Source organism: Podarcis cretensis (assembly GCF_951804945.1).
Source record: "Podarcis cretensis genome assembly, chromosome: 2".
NCBI lineage: Eukaryota > Metazoa > Chordata > Lepidosauria > Squamata > Lacertidae > Podarcis > Podarcis cretensis.
Window position 1 is genome coordinate 5128719 of NC_137171.1, and position 17490 is coordinate 5146208.

The following is a 17490-nucleotide window of genomic DNA, read 5'->3' on the forward strand; positions in this document are numbered from 1 at the left end:
AGCTCACAAAGGACCAACGTCAGTCCGTTGTTATATACAAGAGTCTTTATTGAAACGCAGTTTCGATTTCAAAGCCGCGGCGTGCAGCCCTACGTCTTAAACCCTAGACCGCTGAAGCTCCGTCTGAATCTCCACCCCCCAGACACCAGTTTAAGACTCTAGCCTTGCTCCACCTCTTCCTTTGCTCTTTCCTCCTCTGGGTCCGCCTGTCCGCTGGGGTCTTGTCCTTTCTAGACTCTTCTGACGCTGAGTCCCCTGAGTCTTCCCCCTCCCTCCGGCGGGCTTTAGGACCTGGTTCCCAATCCGGGTTACCTGCTGTGCCCCGCGCCTGTACATTTGAACTTGGCTCGCGCGCCCAGCCGGCAACCTTCCTCCTAACCGTTACACTGTTCCTGTCACTGCTTCCCTCTTCAGAGAGGCTAGCTGGACCTGACCTCCCCTCCATTCCCTCACTCTGCGATGAAGGCGTGGCCAGCCCTGATTCATCTTCTCTCCCTGCTGGAGGAGGAGCTGGTCCTGATACATGAGATTCTTCCCCCCCACTACGCTCTGGTGGAGGAGCCGGTCCTGATCTCTCGCTGCTGCTTTGGGAGTCCCCGCTGGCCCCTTGCTTCTGGTGTGTCCCCCCTGGGACCCCCCTTGCCCTGGCCGTCGGCGCCCCCCTCTGGGAATCTTCTGATTCACTGGAGAAGCTTATGGAATCTCTCGGGCCACTCTCATACTCCCCTACGCTGCCCTCAGATTCTTCCCCTTTGCTCTCCATTTCCTCTCTCCCCTGTGCCTCTGCTCCTGAGCCCCTGACAATAGCAAAGATCTTCTACAGGCTTGCTGTCTGAGATCCATTTTACTAGAAATACCAGGGGCCTGAATCTGGGAGTTTCTGCCTGCAAATAATGTGTTTTCATCACTGAGCTATGGCCTGCTCCTTCTAACGCCTTGGATTTCAGGTGGAGCAGTTCAGGTCAATGGGGCCCCCAAGCCTCTCTAATGCGGCTCTCAGGACTCCCCCCAGGCCACACTTGCCCCGTGTCCTCCTGTGGACCCTCTTCAGTTGCTTTTGCGTGTCCTGAATTGTCAGGATGCTGTCAGTGGCTCCTGACTGGTTGCCCAGGAAAGTATAAGACAAGAAAAAGTTTCTTACATTCCTTTTTTATTTCAGTCTTTACAGAGAGAGGCTATAGAACCCAGCCTCTTGGTTAATGGCATTGTCCCGAGTGAATGAGGTGTCCTCATTCGTCATCATCATCACCTCCCCTACGGGTGCTGCTACGTGCCCTCTGTCTTTGAGCTCTTTGCTCTCCTACTTTTAAGGCTCACCGGGTTCTGGGAGATGGAGGGTCTGGAATGCTTTCAATGATATGTCAGCCAGGTGTTGTTCTGGCTCTCACATGGTTTCCCCCTCATCTGCTTCTGAGCTGTGACCTCCCTCAAACCCCTGTCTATCTTGTCTTCCTCCTCCTCCATGGAAGGGTCAGGATGGGGAGGCCACCTCCACCATTCCTCCTCCGCCCAGCCCCTGACAGAATGTGCCATTGAACTGTAATGACAACCAGGCTTGCCTGGTTGGAGTGAGATGGGTAGGGAGAGTGTAGCTTACTGTGCAAAGTTAAGGGTTGCATCCATTCCTCTACCCAGGTTTTGCCTCTTGCACGTTGCCCTTGAGAGGATGCCTGTGAGGGCTGCAAAGTGTTCCGTTCCCCTGCCTTGTGCATGCATTTGAGTGACCTTTTCTTAAATTGGGAGGAAGGGTTTCCAGACCAAAGGGTGTGCCTTCCTCCGGGAAGCCTCGAGACCAGCCTCTTTCCCCTTTAGGAAGCAAGCACGGCCTCTGCGCCTCCAGATTTGTGTGTGCTTTGAGAATGTCACAAAATCAGTCCATGTACTCACTGGTTGTGCCTGTCCTCTCCCTGCAGATCCTTACTCCATCGCAGGCAGCGATGGCAGCATCTCTGCCTCCGTGGCTTCCATCCAGCCGCAGGCATCCAGCAGCTCGGCTCCCAGCTCCCCCGCCTCCCGCCACTCGGTCAGTACCCTCAAGAAATGGCTGACCAACCCCGTGCGCAAGCTAAGTGCCGGCGGGCTACCTCGGGGCGAACGCCCACTCAGGAAACAAGAGGGCCGGGCTCGGCGGCACGGGCGCCAGGAAGATCGCAAGAGCATCGACTTGGGCCTTCTGGGGCAAGCAGAGGGGCCCTTTGCTGTCCCGCCGCAGGAGTCGGTAGGCACGGTGAGAGCAGAGAGATGCCTGTCTTGCCATGAGCTAGAAGCTGTCTTGTTTTCCCTTCTGGACTAGCTAGCCACAAGCCCCCTGCAGATGAGTTTAGGCAACTGAGACAGAAACATGCCAGAAGCAGGGGGGCTAACATCCTACGCAGGTATGCCCATAGAGCAGTGTCCATCAGCTTCCACCAAACTAGCCATGCTGTCTGATGGGAGTGGCAGGCAAAAACATCTGGAGGGTGTGCTAGGTTGGCAGAGGCTGTTGCAAAGCAAACAGAGCACCTCTCTGTGGTGCAGTGGGTCAGTGTCTCTGGCCATTAACCAGAAGGTTTGTGGTTCAAGCCCACCCAGGGCTGTGGGCAGGTTTCCAGTATTGCAGGGGGCTGGGCCAGATGACCTTTGTGCTGGCTTCCAGCTCTACAATTCTATGATATCAGTTGGACAAGTAAGCCAAGCCATGTGATGTAAGAGAAGACCACCAACAACCCCCCTCCATAATCTGCCCAAGGGAGCAGGGGGGAGGAAAATTGCAAAGCCAAATGTGGTCATTGGTGAAATCCTGAACACGAGCAGAACTCATTGATGACACCCATCACTGAATTGTCCCAAGGAATATGTAAAATGACAAATCTCTTCGCCATCCATCATTCTTGCTTCATTGCGGCTTTTCTTTATGTGCTCAAGAAGTTTGGAAAAATAAACCTCTAATATATTGTGTGTGTGTGAAGGAGAGGGTGTGGGTTTCTCCTTTCTCATCCTAGCAGGTAACTACTGAAGCACCAGAGCTATAGTACTTTCCCCTGCATGAATCTCCCCTGGTTACTAATTCTCCTCTGCAATTTCAATCCGTACCGGTTCTCTTCACCCCTCTCCTGCAGAGAGGTCGCTGAATTTCATTTTAATATGGAACCAGGCTGGGGAATGGTGAAGGTCTGTCCTGTAAAGCTTTGTTGGCACTTAGCTCTGGCACTGCAAATCAGGGGTTGTCAACTTGGTGCCCCCCAGATAATGGGAATTGTAGTGCACAACATCTGGATGGCAGCACGTTGACTAGCCCTGCTGTAGACAGAGTTGTAGGGGGAACAGGAGGGGGAGCCAAAGGTTCAATAGTGCCTATAAGACCCTTTGCTGTTTGTGGGCTGAAAAAACAATCTCTCTTCCTCTCCCCCATTTTGTAAGTTGCTCATCTCTGTGCTGTGATAGAGGATGTGGGTGTCCTCTGACATACTGTATCTTTGAAGCACACCCTTTCCCCCAAAGAATTCTGGGCAGTGAAGTTTGCCTCTTGCAGAGTTACCGTTCCCAGCAACCCTGAACAACCTACAGTTTTGAGGGAAAGAACGTGCTTCACAGCCACAGCCTGATTTCTTTCCTGACACCAGATGGGGAAAAAACAAAAAATGTTTCTGGGCCCATCTGAAAGTGCTTTCTAGTGATATCCTCATCCAAAACAACAAATTAACCCAAAGGATTGCCTTTTCTAATACAAGTCTACCAGTTTAAAGAGATCCCAACAGTCCCTGAAATATCTGGTTGGAAGCAAGGTGAGGGCCTTTCTGGTAGCTGCACCTAAGCTTTGGAAATTCCTAAGGGAAGCCTGCCTGGACACCCTATTTTGTCTCCCCCTCCCAGTGTAAATTCCATTTATAACCCTTTTTGTTAAGGGTTTTAATTTTGTTGGAAGCTGGTTGTTTTTATCAGGTTCTTTTGGGTGACATTTAGAAATCTCTGCTTCTGTTGTGGTTTTCTTGGGGGGGGGAGATTTTTAAGGTGTTGGTTTTTTATTTCATTCTTTTACCTGATAGTTATTGGACTCTCTTTGAGCAAAGTGAGGATATAAACCAGAACACCCATATGCAAACCCGAAACACCCTATTTTTTTCATTTTTGACAAAAATTGTCTTAAGTTTTCATGACTGGTGCCTGTTCCATTTCCTTGTACTCACCCCCCATTGTGCCTTTTTGCTTTAAAACCAAACACCATTGAGATACTTAAAATCCCAAATAATGGAAAGAGAATAGATGGTGCATAATTAAGCAGTTGCACTTGATTTACATAATTCTGATTGAAGGATTTAAGTATCCCAGTGGGAAATTTTGGATTTTTAAAGAATACTGGAGGAGGCAGAATAAACAGTCCTGATTACTCTTAAAGGCTAATATTGCTTTATTCTTGCTGCATTAGGGTCAAACTACCTGAGGGGAGGGTTTAACCCCTCCCATGCCTCTGCCAGGACATTTTGCCCCTCTGCAGGGCTTAGTTCAAGCTGTCAAACACAGTGGGGGGTGGGAAAAAATTAAAAACGGTCAGGGAGGGGCATTTACAGGGGTTAATTGGTGGGTAGGGGAAAACATGCCTTGCCCACCCACCAGCTGTCCCCTGCAGATTTCTCTACCCCTGTATATAGGCAAAGGAAAACACTGAATAATAATAATAATAATAATAATAATAATAATAATAATAATATTTATACCCCGCCTATCTGGCTGGGTTTCCCCAGACACTCTGAGTGGCTTCCAACAAAATATTAAAATACAATAGTCTTTCAAACATTAAAAGCTTCCCTGAACATGGCTGCCTTCAGATGTCTTTTAAAAGTCTGGTAGTTGTTTTTCTCTTTGACATCTGGTGGGAGGGTGTTCCACAGGGCGGGTGCCACTACCGAGAAGGCCCTCTGCTTGGTTCCCTGAAACTTGGCTTCTCACAGCAAGGGAACCGCCAGAAAGCCCTCAGCGCTGGACCTCAGTGTCCGGCAAAACGATGGGGGTGGAGACGCTTCTTCAGGTATACTGGACCAAGACCATTTAGGGCTTTAAAGGTCAGCACCAATACTTAGAATTGTGCTCGGAAACTTACTGGGAGCCAATGTGGGTCTTTCAAGACCGGTGTTATGTGGTCTCGGCGGCTGCTCCCCAGTCACCAGTCTAGCTGCCGCATTCTGGATTAGTTGTAGTTTCTGGGTCACCTTCAAAGGTAGCCCCACGTAGAGTGCATTGCAGTAGTCCTAGCAAGAGATAACTAGAGCATGCATCACTCTGGTGAGACTGTCCATGGGCAGATAGGGTCTCAGCCTGCGTATCAGATGGAGCTGGTAAACAGCTGCCCTGGACACAGAATTGACCTGCACCTCCATGGACAGCTGCACAATTAGGATCCTTGTGCACTGGCCTTCAGAAGGCGAGGGACTGTTCGAATTTTGCTATACACATTTGTGGAAAGGTTCTAACAGAGGGAACACTAGTTTGATCTGTAAGTAGCACGGTCTGGCAAATGCTTGCAGTGGTGGCTGGTCCACCAGAGCGGGGGAGGCACTGCTGCACCAACCTCCCTTTGCTCTTAACACTTGTCTGCCTTTTTACTTATTCCAAAGAGTGGCACTGGCTGTTAGCTTCCTCCTCCTTAGGGCTCATCCAGACTTCCTTTCCTGCAAGGCTCCTACGTCTGAGCTTCAAAGCTCCACGTCCAAGCAGTTTTTTTTGTTGTCGTTGTCCTGGTCCTTTCCCTGGGAAAACCCATGTTTTACCACTGAATCAGAGGAAACAACAAACATAGTTTGCTCTGATTCAGCGGTAAAATGTGGGTTTTCTCTGGGAAAGCACAGGGTAAAAATAAAAAAAAATGCTGCTCAGAAATGGATCTTTGAAGCAGAGACCTGTGCCTGGATAGTGTGGCACAAAAGAAAGTGCCACACTCCCGTTTGCCCCTTGCCTAGAGCAGGTCCAAGGGGTTTTCCGCTTGACCCACACTTTCTAGGAACAGGTCTGAGTGACTCCCCGCCCCCCGCCCCCCAAACAGCAGGACCTGAGGAAGCATGAATAAGCCCCCTGGTCTCAATATTGGTTCCTGCACAACTGAGCAAGAGAGAAGAATGGGGAGAAAATGAGAATTACGTAGTCTGCCTGTCATTGGCTCTGGCACCTCCGAGTGTTGGCTTCCATGCCTTCTGTCCTAACAGTACGAACATGGAATTTGGATGGCAGGTTCTAGTACTGCAGTTCTCATAGGATGACTGATGATTTGGACAGGGACGGGGGGGGGGGAGAGAGAGAATTCCCTGTGGCCCCCAGAAGGCTGAGCTGGGCTGCCACCCTTATCTAACATTCTTCCCTTGCATTACAGGATAGCACTGCTCATCTCCCAGACCTTTCCCTGTTCTCCAGCCAGCTAGAAGGGGATGGCTCAGGAAAAAGCACCCAGGTGAGCTGCAGGGGGACTGATGGGAGCAAAGTAAGAGGCAACGTTGTCTTGCACCAGGTTGAGGGGGCAACAATCCCCCTCTTCTCCATGGGACCCCAGAGAGGCCTACAGTAGCTATGTGTCCTAATTTACAGAGAACAGTCCTCTATTTTGAAGGTGGGGGGGGGCAGTCCTATATTTGAACATGTTATCTTTCTGAGGGCTTCCCAGTCCATGTCTAATTTAAGGGCAAAAGACCATAAAAGGGAGAAAGCAGAGGCCTTGAAGTTGCCCATCAAATGTTATCAGCAGACTTCAGCAGACACAACCAGCGATTTTGCTCTTGCCCCACTTCTCTCCCAGGCAATGCCAGTCCAGAGAAATCCCAAATTGCTGTTTGCTGTGTTTGAATGCTAAAGAGTGGTTTGGGGAGGTGGGGGTGGGGGGCCGCAAACAAGAGGAAGTGTGGAGAGGGGCACACAAGTCACTTTATGTCTTCCCCACCATGGTGAGATGGACTGTATTTCCACAAACAATTTCATGCAAATCGGTGTCCCTCTTTTGTGACACAAATCATTTGGGGGGCTGCCTTGTGTCTGTGCAACTATGCATAGCTGGCCATCTTAGAACATGCCCGTCAAAGCACCAGATTGTTTTAATGTTAGCAAAAATAGCAAGATGGAAAATGCTACAGGTTCCAACAGAAACTGATTAGAAATAAAACAACTGTGGAATGTGGTGCAGTTAATGAAAATGACTTTTTTGAGTATGAGTCGGAAAAGAGGATGATATCAAGTAAATATGAAAACAAATGGCATGTGTTTATAAATTTTTGGAATTGATTTTAGGATTATGAAGACACATTGCTTTGTTCCTTCATGATTTATGTAAATCATGTAAATGAATTTGAATGGTTTGTTTCTTTCCAATGTAGAGGCAGTATATAGGGCTACATAGCTGTTTTATATATATAGATAGATATAGATAGATAGATATAGATAGGCATTTTGAATTTAAAAAAATGAGAATATGTTTAGGTGAATGTCATTTGATTTGCGGTTTATTTGAAATGTTTTCCTCCAAAATTAGTTTTCAGCTCTATTTCAGGCACTTAATCAGTCAATTATTTCCAAAAGCAGGATATCTGCTCCAAATTGGAGAAGTGTTCCAGGATCTGTGATGGACATTCTTTCCTTCCCCTGATCTTTCAGAGCCTGATGTGTTGTGAGTGAGCTTAGGGGAAAGAGAAGATCCTGCTACACCTTCTTAGCCCACACAATATATTTTACGTCTCATCCTGGGTCCCCAGTGCCCCTTTCCCCAGTTAACCCACCCAATGTGAAATGTTGTAAGACGTTATGGGCTCTTCTCTCCCCCCCCCCTTTCTCTCATGGCAGGGCCCTGACTCTTCTCTGCTCCTTGGTGACCCTCCAAACCCCGAGCCCACTTCACAACCTCCTATGCCACCCCCAGCCTCTGAGGAACAGGAAGAGGAGGAGAGGCTCAGTGCCTTAGAAAAGAGTATGTAAGTGATTTCTCTTGTGCACCGACTTCCAGGCAGCAGTGGGAAGGGCAGGGGGAGGAACAGCCTCTGCTGGGGAGAGCAGATGCACAGACCTGGTGGGTACCAAAACCCACCCACAAACGCAGGCACTATTTCACAAGTTTAGCGGATTCAGGGCCTGGGTGCCAAGTATGTTGAAAACATGCCCCATAAAAGGTAGGCAGCTGTGTGCCTCCTTTTTTCACTGCACACATTCTGTCTTTGTGGAGTGGCCCCTGGCTGTCTGCATATTCATGCCTACAAATGTATTGAGCATGATGGGGGAACCATGGCCACGTAATGTTGTCCTGGTGGTATGCCTGCTGCCTCTGTAACGTTGAGCAGCTTGCTGGCAGGGGCCTTCCTGTGGGTCATGCATGGGCCTGTGTTGAGGAGGCTGGCAGCGTGCCTGTGGCATTGAAAAGGGAGATTGGAGGGGGGAAATAGAGGGGAAGGGGGTCACACAGTGAGGTTCCTTCCCCTTAGACATTGCTACTTCCTCTCCCCTGCAGGTTTGTTCTCAGGGAGTTGATTGAGACTGAGAAGATGTACGTGGAGGACCTGGGCCAGATTGTGGAGGTGCCAACATCCACTCCATTTTAGGCACTGATTCCCCTCTGTCCACCAATGGGGCCATCTCCAGATTTTTGTGGGACCTTGGGCAAGAACCTGCTTGTCTTCCAGTGAGAGAGCACACTGCTTGCTGCTCACCTCTGTGTTTCTTGATCCGACCCCCCTGTTGTTGTCCTAGGAACCTAGGAAGGCAAGGTGGATAAAGGATCAGGCTCAGTCCCAAGACCCACAGTGGGCTTCCCGTGTACCCAAGGCCCCTAGGCTACTGGCTCTTGCCACATCCCACCAGTCTGTTCCATATGCTGGTATTTTAGTAGTTTTATGCCCCACCCTTTCTGAAAGAAATAAGAGTGTTTCCACCCCTGCCCACACAGTGTTCCTTCTGGTATCCAAAACCACTGCCTTCTGTGAGCAGAAATCTCCCCGCTTTTCACACTTCTGCCCGAATGACTTTTGCCTGGCAGCAACATTGACCACAGACAATGTTAAGCAGGGTTAAATCTGAAAAAAGTACCAGTATTTGGACCCCAGTAAGGATCTCAGGCTTCTTGTTCTTCCTTTTTTGTTTTAAAAAAAGGGAAGATCAGTGTGGCATTTAACTAAGTTTTCTTCAGTGTATACTAAGGGGACCTAACTAAGGGCTTATCCACACTCAAGTTTGTCCCATGATTTCTAGTCACAAATTGTAGAAATTATTTCCATAACTTGATTTTACATGGATATATAGTCCCCCTTATTTGAGCTGAACTTGCTGTCAATCAATAACAATGATGAAAGATAAAATATTTTTATTGAAAGATGTTCCAGTAGCACCTTAAAGACCAACTAAGTATAAGCTTTCTAGGTATGAGCTTTCGTGTGTATACACACTTCTTCAGATACTCTGAAGCAGACATCTCTTCAACCTTATAACTGTTGATGACTGTTAATGATGGCAGTTGGTTCCACAGGGAAGGGCAAGGGATTTTTAAAGGGATAGATGACCAAAATTAGCTTTAGCATGTATAATGGGACATGAATCCCATATCTCTACTCAGACCAGGTCTTTCCATAGTTTTTAGTTTGGTAATGAGTTGTAATTCAGCAACTTCTCTTTCAAGTGTATGTCTAAAATTCTTTTGCAATAAGACAGCTACTTTGAGATCTTGTCTAGAATGTCCTGGGAGATTGAAGTGTTATCCTATTCTAATCTTTACAATCTGACACCAGGAATCATGAAACAGAGAAGTTTGACTCATTATGAGAAGTTTGACTCATTATGTGTAGCTAAACACACAAGAGGAAGCTATCAGCAGGTTGGAAGAACTGCAGGGTTTGCAAGAAGTTCAAAAAATATTCAGGGAGAAGAAATTTAGAGAGGGGGTTGTAAAAAAAAAAAAAGATGAATGAGGACTGGACATGCTCTTTGGGCATTGAATATTGACTGGCTGACAGTTGGGGTAAGACAGCAAACTGATGGGGAAACGGGAATAGAATATCCCTAGAAGTGGCCTGGCCGGCTGGCACCCTAAACATCCCATTGCACATCCCACTTGTGAATTCAAATACTGAACTAGCTCTTTCATTGCTTTGGCTAACTAAACTAGTCAGCTTTCTGTTCTGACTTCAAGATCTCTTTCCTAGCTGGCTTCAATCGATTTAGACCTCATTTCTGTATGGGTTTTAGGTTCTTCATAATTTTTCAGCTCCTTAAATTGCATTTTCGTTTGTTGCTGAGTTTCTTTCAGAACTTTCCAAAATTGCTTTGGATTTCACTATCCTTAACAATTTTCCACCTAGGCTGCTTAACTCTTTATACCCCCCAGTGCCACAGAAGTTTAGAACAAGACAGGAGCTCTGGTTCTTACACGGATCTTTTGGGCGCTCCTCTGTTTCCATCACTCCATTGTGACAACTGTTCCTACATCTATTCCTGGTGATTGATTGCCTTTTAATCAGTTACCAACCCATAGAAGGGTCCATCCATCTTGACTGCTAAATATCCTTAAAAGCCTTTGGTGAAAGTATTTGCCCAGTCTCTTTCTGAAAAGCCAAAGATACAAATCTCCACTGGCCTACCTGTATATACAGAGAATGAGAGAGATGTTTGCTGATGATTTCATAGAATTCCACAAGATTGGTAAGGCAAAACTTCCCTTTGCAAAAGCCCTGTTTATACTTCATTTCCTAAATTTTTATTTACTCATTCGTTTTAAAAACTGGATGAGGAGAGAAGCAGGGAAATCTCTCCAAGTAAGAGTGTGAGACTCCTTAATGTGCTTTTGGGGTGGGATGGGAGGGGGGAGGTTGTCCTCAGTCCAGGCTTATGATCAGTTGGGGATCTGGGGTCCAAGGGCAGGAGCCTAGTGTTCTGGAGGAGGCTGTGAATGCTCTGAGGATTAAAGGTGGGGGGTGACTTCCTTAGCAAGCATTGGTCTTATGTTCACAATGTTGTGTGAACAGGGTTCCTCTAATGCAACAGAACCCCCTCTTCTCTTCCCACATGCCTCCAAAATCTGCTTCGGAAGGCCCTCCAACCCTCTGGAGCAGATTTTGAAGGGGCTGCAGGGAAAAGGAGGGGGAAGTTGCATTGCCCAAGTAGAAGTCTTGTTATGCAAGCAGAAAGGTACCATTGGAGACACCCTCTGTATTTAACTGTTCTAGCCTTAGTTGAATCCCTGCAATGGGGTGAGCTCCCATTGTTCGGTCCCAGCTCCTGCCCACCTAGCAGTTCAAAAGCACGTCAAAGTGCAAGTAGATAAATAGGTACTGCTCCGGCGGGAAGGTAAACGGCATTTCCGTGCGCTGCTCTGGTTCGCCAGAAGCGGCTTAGTCATGCTGACCACATGATCCGGAAGCTGTACGCCGGCTCGCTCGGCCAATAAAGCGAAATGAGCGCCGCAACCCCAGAGTCGGCCACGACTGGACCTAATGGTCAGGGGTACCTTTAGCCTTAATAACGCTTTCCAGCAGTGTACTTGGGACAGAGCTGTCATTTCCTGCATCTTCCCTTCCTCCCTAGTTCCTTTTTAAAAGACTAGAAAGATATTGACAGCCTTCCAAGTCCTCTCTGTAAGGAGGCTAATATAATAGTTCAGCAGTTCTTCATCTGTTCTTTAAGAACTATTGGATGAATGCCACCTGGCCGGAAAACCTTGTTCCTTCTTAATGTTTTCACTTGGTTCTAAGACAGACTGATTCAGCCTTTATAACCCTTCCAGCATGTTTTGAAGACTGAAGCAAACAATTCCTTCCGTTTCTCTGCTATTTCTCTGTCTTCCGAAAAGGTCTTGTTTTGCTTCCTTGCCATATAAAGGTCCCCCTGCCTCTTTCTGGTTTTCTGCTTCTGACACCTTTAAAGAAATAATGTATTGATATCTTCAGCAGTTTGTGCTTGAAGTTCCTTTTTGTCTCTTGCCACATTGTACATCTATGTCTTGGTTTGCTCATTTGTGCTCCTCCTTCATCTGGGCAACTGTTCCTCCTTTAATGAAAATAGTTTTGCCTTTTATAGTCTCTTTGGCTCTGCTGTTTGACTGTGTTGGATTACTGTTGAGCTTGTTTGTGCTTTTTTGCTCATCCGTGGTACATATTTTATTTGAGCCTTTATTGTTACATATTTAATATGACTTGCTATGTCAACCTTCTTTTTTCATTTTGAGCAGGCCTGTTACTCAAAATCAGGCCACCAGCCATTTCAACCATTTCTGCCACCTAGTTAAGGTCCTGGTTAAGCCATCTCAAATTATGCAAAAACTCAAGATTCCCCCCCCCCCCAGCCTGTAACCAAAAACATAGTGGTGCTAAGACCGGAGGGGGGGGGAGGAACTAATGCCAGTCAATGCAAAATGGGGAGAATAACTACTGCACTCTAGTACATTGATTTAGGTTAAAATAATTTGTTGCAAGCTCATTCTAATTCAATTGCCAAAATAAATGCAACGTGCCAACCACAGTGTCCACGAGACAGAAAAATTAGTGCCCTGTGCTCACCAATTTGTTCTCAAGCTAGGAAAATCAGGGTCCAACTCGCCAGCCTAGGAAATAAATGCAACCACGGTCAACTGGAGCAAAATTACTGCTTTAACTGAAAAGTGAAGAAATACTGGCTGCCCATTGGTCAGTACAAGGAGATGGGGGGAAGGTAGCAGGACAGCACTGCTTCCCTGGCTTGTCAATCATCCCAGCACTTTTTTTCTTTCTAGAGTTGGCCAAAATACTGGAAGGCAGGAGCAGATTTGCCTTTTACTCACCACGTTGGTAGAATTCTGCCTCCACTCTTTCCCCTATATCTCCATAAATAAAAGGGCTGGAGACCTTTTTAAAAAAAGAGGGGGAAGATGCTGAAAATTCAGGGAAGAGCCCTTGGGTAGGGCTCATCCACACAGGAGTGTAATGTTGCTAAGGACCTGAGATACTGGGGTTCAGAACAAATAATGCAAATTGAGCAACTTTAAATTGGATTTCTCTAATACATCTTGGGTGCCGATTTGGGATTTAATTGCATCTAATGCAATGGCCCTCTTTTCAGCTCTGCAAGGCAGTGGTTTTTCAAGTGCTCAACTTTTTTGTGGTCAAACACCTGACGGGGTTACAGAAGAGTTGGGAGGGTGTGTTCTAGGCTAGGCTCTCTGTGCAGGGTGCTGCTCCATCACTCTTCCTTGTGGACTGGATGCACCAAAGGTCTTCTGCAGCTGTTCAGGTCAGGTGGGAAATCTGGTTAATGGCAAGCTGTCTGTTGGGGAAGCTTGTCTGCCATTTCTGTGGTGCTCCTTGAGGAATCCCTGATCAGCTTCTGAAGAATGCCAGGGTTCCCCTGAGCACAGTTGGAAAGCCATTGCCAAGGGTAATGTGGCTGCTTCCTCAGCGCTTCACACCAGGGTCCTGTCCATCTTCTGCACTCTTCTGGGCACTAACGTAGCCCAGACACATTCCCCTTCATGCCACCACCCTAGCTCTGCCTCCCTGGCCTTAAAGAGGAGGCAGGCAGCCTTCTCTAGCCTGCTCTTCTGACTTCTGCAGGGCTATATGGCGACCATGAGTGCCCGTGGTATCCCAGAGGACATGAAGGGCAAGGACAAGATAATCTTTGGGAACATCCACCAGATCTATGACTGGCACAAAGAGTAAGTAAGCACCCATTCCTGGGTGCAAGTCATGCATTGACTGTGGAAATCTCACAATGGAGCCAGAACGGGATGTGGCAAGAGATGCCTTTTGCTGACGGCTGGTAGTGACTCCTCTTGGATTACCTTGCCCAGGTGCTTGTGGCCAGTGTGGAACAGACAAGATGAGGGAGAGCAGCAGTGGTCCACCATCATTGGGAATTGGTGGAAGAGGAGGGATGGTTGGGAAACAAGATAACTTGTCCTGCAGATCTCACACTCTTTCTGTTCCCTCTTATCCCTGATCCCAGTTATTTACTCAAGCAGCTGGAGAAGTGTCTGGAGGACCCTGATCTTCTGGCTGAACTGTTCATAAAGCACGTGAGTCCCTGGCTTTGCTAAATAAGAACAGAAGAACTGCCGAGCTGAGCCACAATGGGTGGTGGATAGATGGACAGGGCTCCATTATATTCTAGGCAGAGGAGGTGACAGTGGTATCAAACCTCTGTTGTTCATCACATATGCATGTTGCCTTTGAACATAGGGGCTTTTCATTCGGCTAGAAGCACTGTAAGCTGTTTGCAGACTTCTGTCTTTACCTCTAGAATTGTTTGTGATACAAACCCAGATTTGAAATGAAATGATAACTTGATAGCTACAAAATAATGGAGGGGAGGTTTGTTGTGAAGGGAAAAGCTGCTTATCTTTTTGTTAATTAGGTGATTGCTAATTGGTCCAAAACAAGTCAACAAAATTGTGCAGTTTACTAGGCTGGAGCATAATAAGGTCAAGGCTGTTTGACTCTGACTGAAAAATTCTATACTTTTTTTCTTGAATGAGCTAGAGAAGAAGGATGCACACTGGCTTTTTAAAAAAAGTTTTAAAATAACATCACCATCAACAATCCTGACATGGAGGAGCATTATTGTGTGAGAAGAGATAGCCTTGTACTGTTATTATTTGTAAAGTGCTACATGGTGAATAATTTCAAATTCTAGGAGGCCCCCCCTAACCATTCCCTCCTTGGTTTTATATTGTGTTTATTAGTGCTTTGCCTAGAAATGAGATGCTCCTATTGCCATCTCCTGCATTTTCCTAGATCTTCTGGCTCTATTTTGTCAAACTTGGATGAAGTGGACTCTAGCCTATGAAAGTTTATTATGCCATATTTGTTAGTCTGTTAAGGTGCCCTAAGAGTCTTCATTGGTTCTGAGGCAACAGATTTAACAGGGCTGCCTCCGCTGGAAATTATTCATATGTAAGAATAAATATTGCTGTTGGAAGGTTGCTTAAAAAAACCCCAACCTATTTAAGAGATGACTTCACACATCTAACAAAATAGACTCTAGCCATGGAAAGCTTTTCCCAAAATAAATTTGCAGAATCCTTCAACACAGTGTGTTCCTTGGAGCTGACTGCCCTAGTAAGTATTCTTAGGATGGCAGCCTTGGTAGCCTTTAAGATACTGCTGGGCTCTGCATTAATTCTTGTAAATAAGTCATAGTCATGCATATCCAGATAAGTAGATATGAAGTGTGCCTATTTTCTACTTGGAGTACCTGTATCCTGTGGTAAGATGAAGCACTCATCAGAGCGACTGACTCGTTTAAAGTGATCATTACCCGTGTTGCTGAGCAGGGTTTTGAACCTGCCTCTTTGACATACCCTCCCCAGAGTCAAGTCGCTGTACCGGCAAGACTACGTACTTTAGATTTTGCCCCAAGTATTCTGCTGAATTGTTCCCCTGTTGTTTTTCAGGAGCGCCGTTTGCACATGTACGTTGTTTACTGTCAGAACAAACCCAAATCTGAGCATATTGTGTCCGAGTTCATTGACAACTACTTTGAGGTAAGGGGCCATGTGATTTGCTGCAGCTTTGTTGTCTCTGCTTGCTTTGTCCTTGACATGCGATATCTTCAGAGTGCGTTTGAAGCACATTCTTACCCTTCAAAGAATTCTGGGAACTGTAATTTATCCCTCACAGTGTTGTAGTTCCTGGCAAACCACAGCACCCAGAATTCTTTGAAGGGGGAAATGTGCTTTGAACATTCTTTGAAGGTATAGTCTCTCTCCTGCTAGAATCCGCCTGCCTCCTTTTCTTCACTGCCCACTGCCCCACCCAGGGCTCGTTCATTCCAAGCTGTACTCTGAACACGAGTAAAGATTCAAAATTGCCTTTTCTCTATTGGATTATTGGGCCAATATTGGCTCCACTTTTTGGCAGCAGGTGTCTCTCAAAGGGTCAGATAGAGGTCTTTCTAAGTCTTGCTACTTGAGATCATTTATATTATTATTATTATTATTATTATTATTATTATTATTATTATATTACATTCATATACCAGCCAGGGATCAAACCGTCAGCGTACAAGCAGTTGCATAGGAGTTGTGCAGTGGTGCAGTGGGTGGGGACCACCCTGGGTGTCATCACTGAGGGGGGTGACAAAATGGCAAAAATATGTGTTTTTGGAAAAATACCTTTAAAGCACATTTCGCCCCCTAAAAGAATTATGGGCACTGCAGTTTACCCCTTTCAGAGTTACAATTCCCAGAAAACCTTATCAAAATGCAGTGCCCAGAATCCTTTGAAGGTGTGTGTGGCTTTAAATATACTTTAAAGTTACAGTGTGTACACAGCCTAGTGAGACTTTGGACACATAGGATAAGGGGACGGGATCTGAGGTCTTCCTGGGAAGATGAGTGGGATGCTTTGGGGGAAACAGGAAGATTTGGAGGTGCCCTGTTGGAGTGGGCAGGCATTTAATAGGCAGCATGATTGACCTCCCACACAGATCCACAGGGTCCGATCTGCTTTGTTCTCTCCTTTCCAGGAACTGAAGCAGGAACTGGGGCACCGCTTGCAGCTCAATGACTTGCTCATCAAACCCGTACAGCGGATCATGAAATACCAGCTGCTGCTCAAGGTGCTAACGTGGGAGGTGGAGTGTTGCTTTCCAAATCTAAGGCAAATGTGTGTGTGTGTGTGTGTGTGTGTGTGTGTGTGTGTGTGTGTGTGTAGGGGGTGAGACCAGCAAGTTCCTGACCTGTAGCTAAGGAGAGACAGCAGCCAATATGTCTTCTGCTGGGTATGATATCTATAGCAGTCTTTGGCAGTGTGGACAAGTGCAGAACAGTGGTCTGTTTAATAATAATACCTTTATTGTCAATGTACAACCTGTGTACAATGAAATTAATCGAGCCTCCCTCCCCCCCCCTCAATCTCATTGCACTCTGTGTGCTTGTCGCACAACACACCAACCCCGAAAGACAGTTGCACTATATTATTTTCTGTTTTAAGGGAGAGACCCTGTAGCCTCGTGTCACCTGCAGGACAGCAAACCATCCCAATGTCACAAAAGGAGTAGCTGGGGTCTCTGTTGGCTGCCTAGCGCCACCTGATGGGTAATGGTTGTATTTGCCTTCAGAGCTGGAACCAGGGTTAGGGCAGCTTCCAGTTTACATGGTAGCTGTCATATGGAGGCACTTGGTGGCTATAGTTCCTTGCAGAGTCCCACTTGCTCCCCATTTCCCCAAGCAATGAAAGGTTTGAAAGATAGCACTGCCGGGTTTAGTTCCCTTTGGAAGAAGAGAGCTCTTGAGACTTAAGGTTGTATCCAAAGTTGTCCACGCACAAGTGGAACAGACTCCTGCTTGCTTCACCTTCTGCTCCTTCCATGCATCCCCCACACCCCCAAATATGTTCTGGAAGATTGGGGGACAGATTTAGGGGACATTGGGGGGCTGTAGTAGGGGGAGGAGGGTAAGGTGAAGTCCTGATGTGCAAGCAGAAGTCAGCTTATGCGTAATACCAGCTTTATTTACAAATATGCAAGGAGGGCATCAGTGAAGGCAGGTGTATTCCTATAAGCAGACAGCACAGTCTGAATCATTTG

The 17490-nt window shown here is 46.8% G+C and overlaps 1 protein-coding gene across 5 annotated transcripts in view; it reads left to right on the forward strand.

Moving 5' to 3' along the window:
• Positions 1-17490, forward strand: part of ARHGEF25 (Rho guanine nucleotide exchange factor 25) — a 75522-nt gene that overhangs the window by 42239 nt on the left and 15793 nt on the right. For all 5 annotated transcript variants that reach the window (XM_079966690.1, XM_079966687.1, XM_079966689.1 and 2 more), the window contains 8 exons: positions 1914-2227; positions 6341-6418; positions 7795-7922; positions 8453-8519; positions 13515-13618; positions 13909-13978; positions 15356-15445; positions 16429-16536. In XM_079966690.1, coding sequence (XP_079822816.1) covers positions 1914-2227; positions 6341-6418; positions 7795-7922; positions 8453-8519; positions 13515-13618; positions 13909-13978; positions 15356-15445; positions 16429-16536 — 959 coding nt within the window. The remainder of the gene's footprint in view (positions 1-1913; positions 2228-6340; positions 6419-7794; positions 7923-8452; positions 8520-13514; positions 13619-13908; positions 13979-15355; positions 15446-16428; positions 16537-17490) is intronic.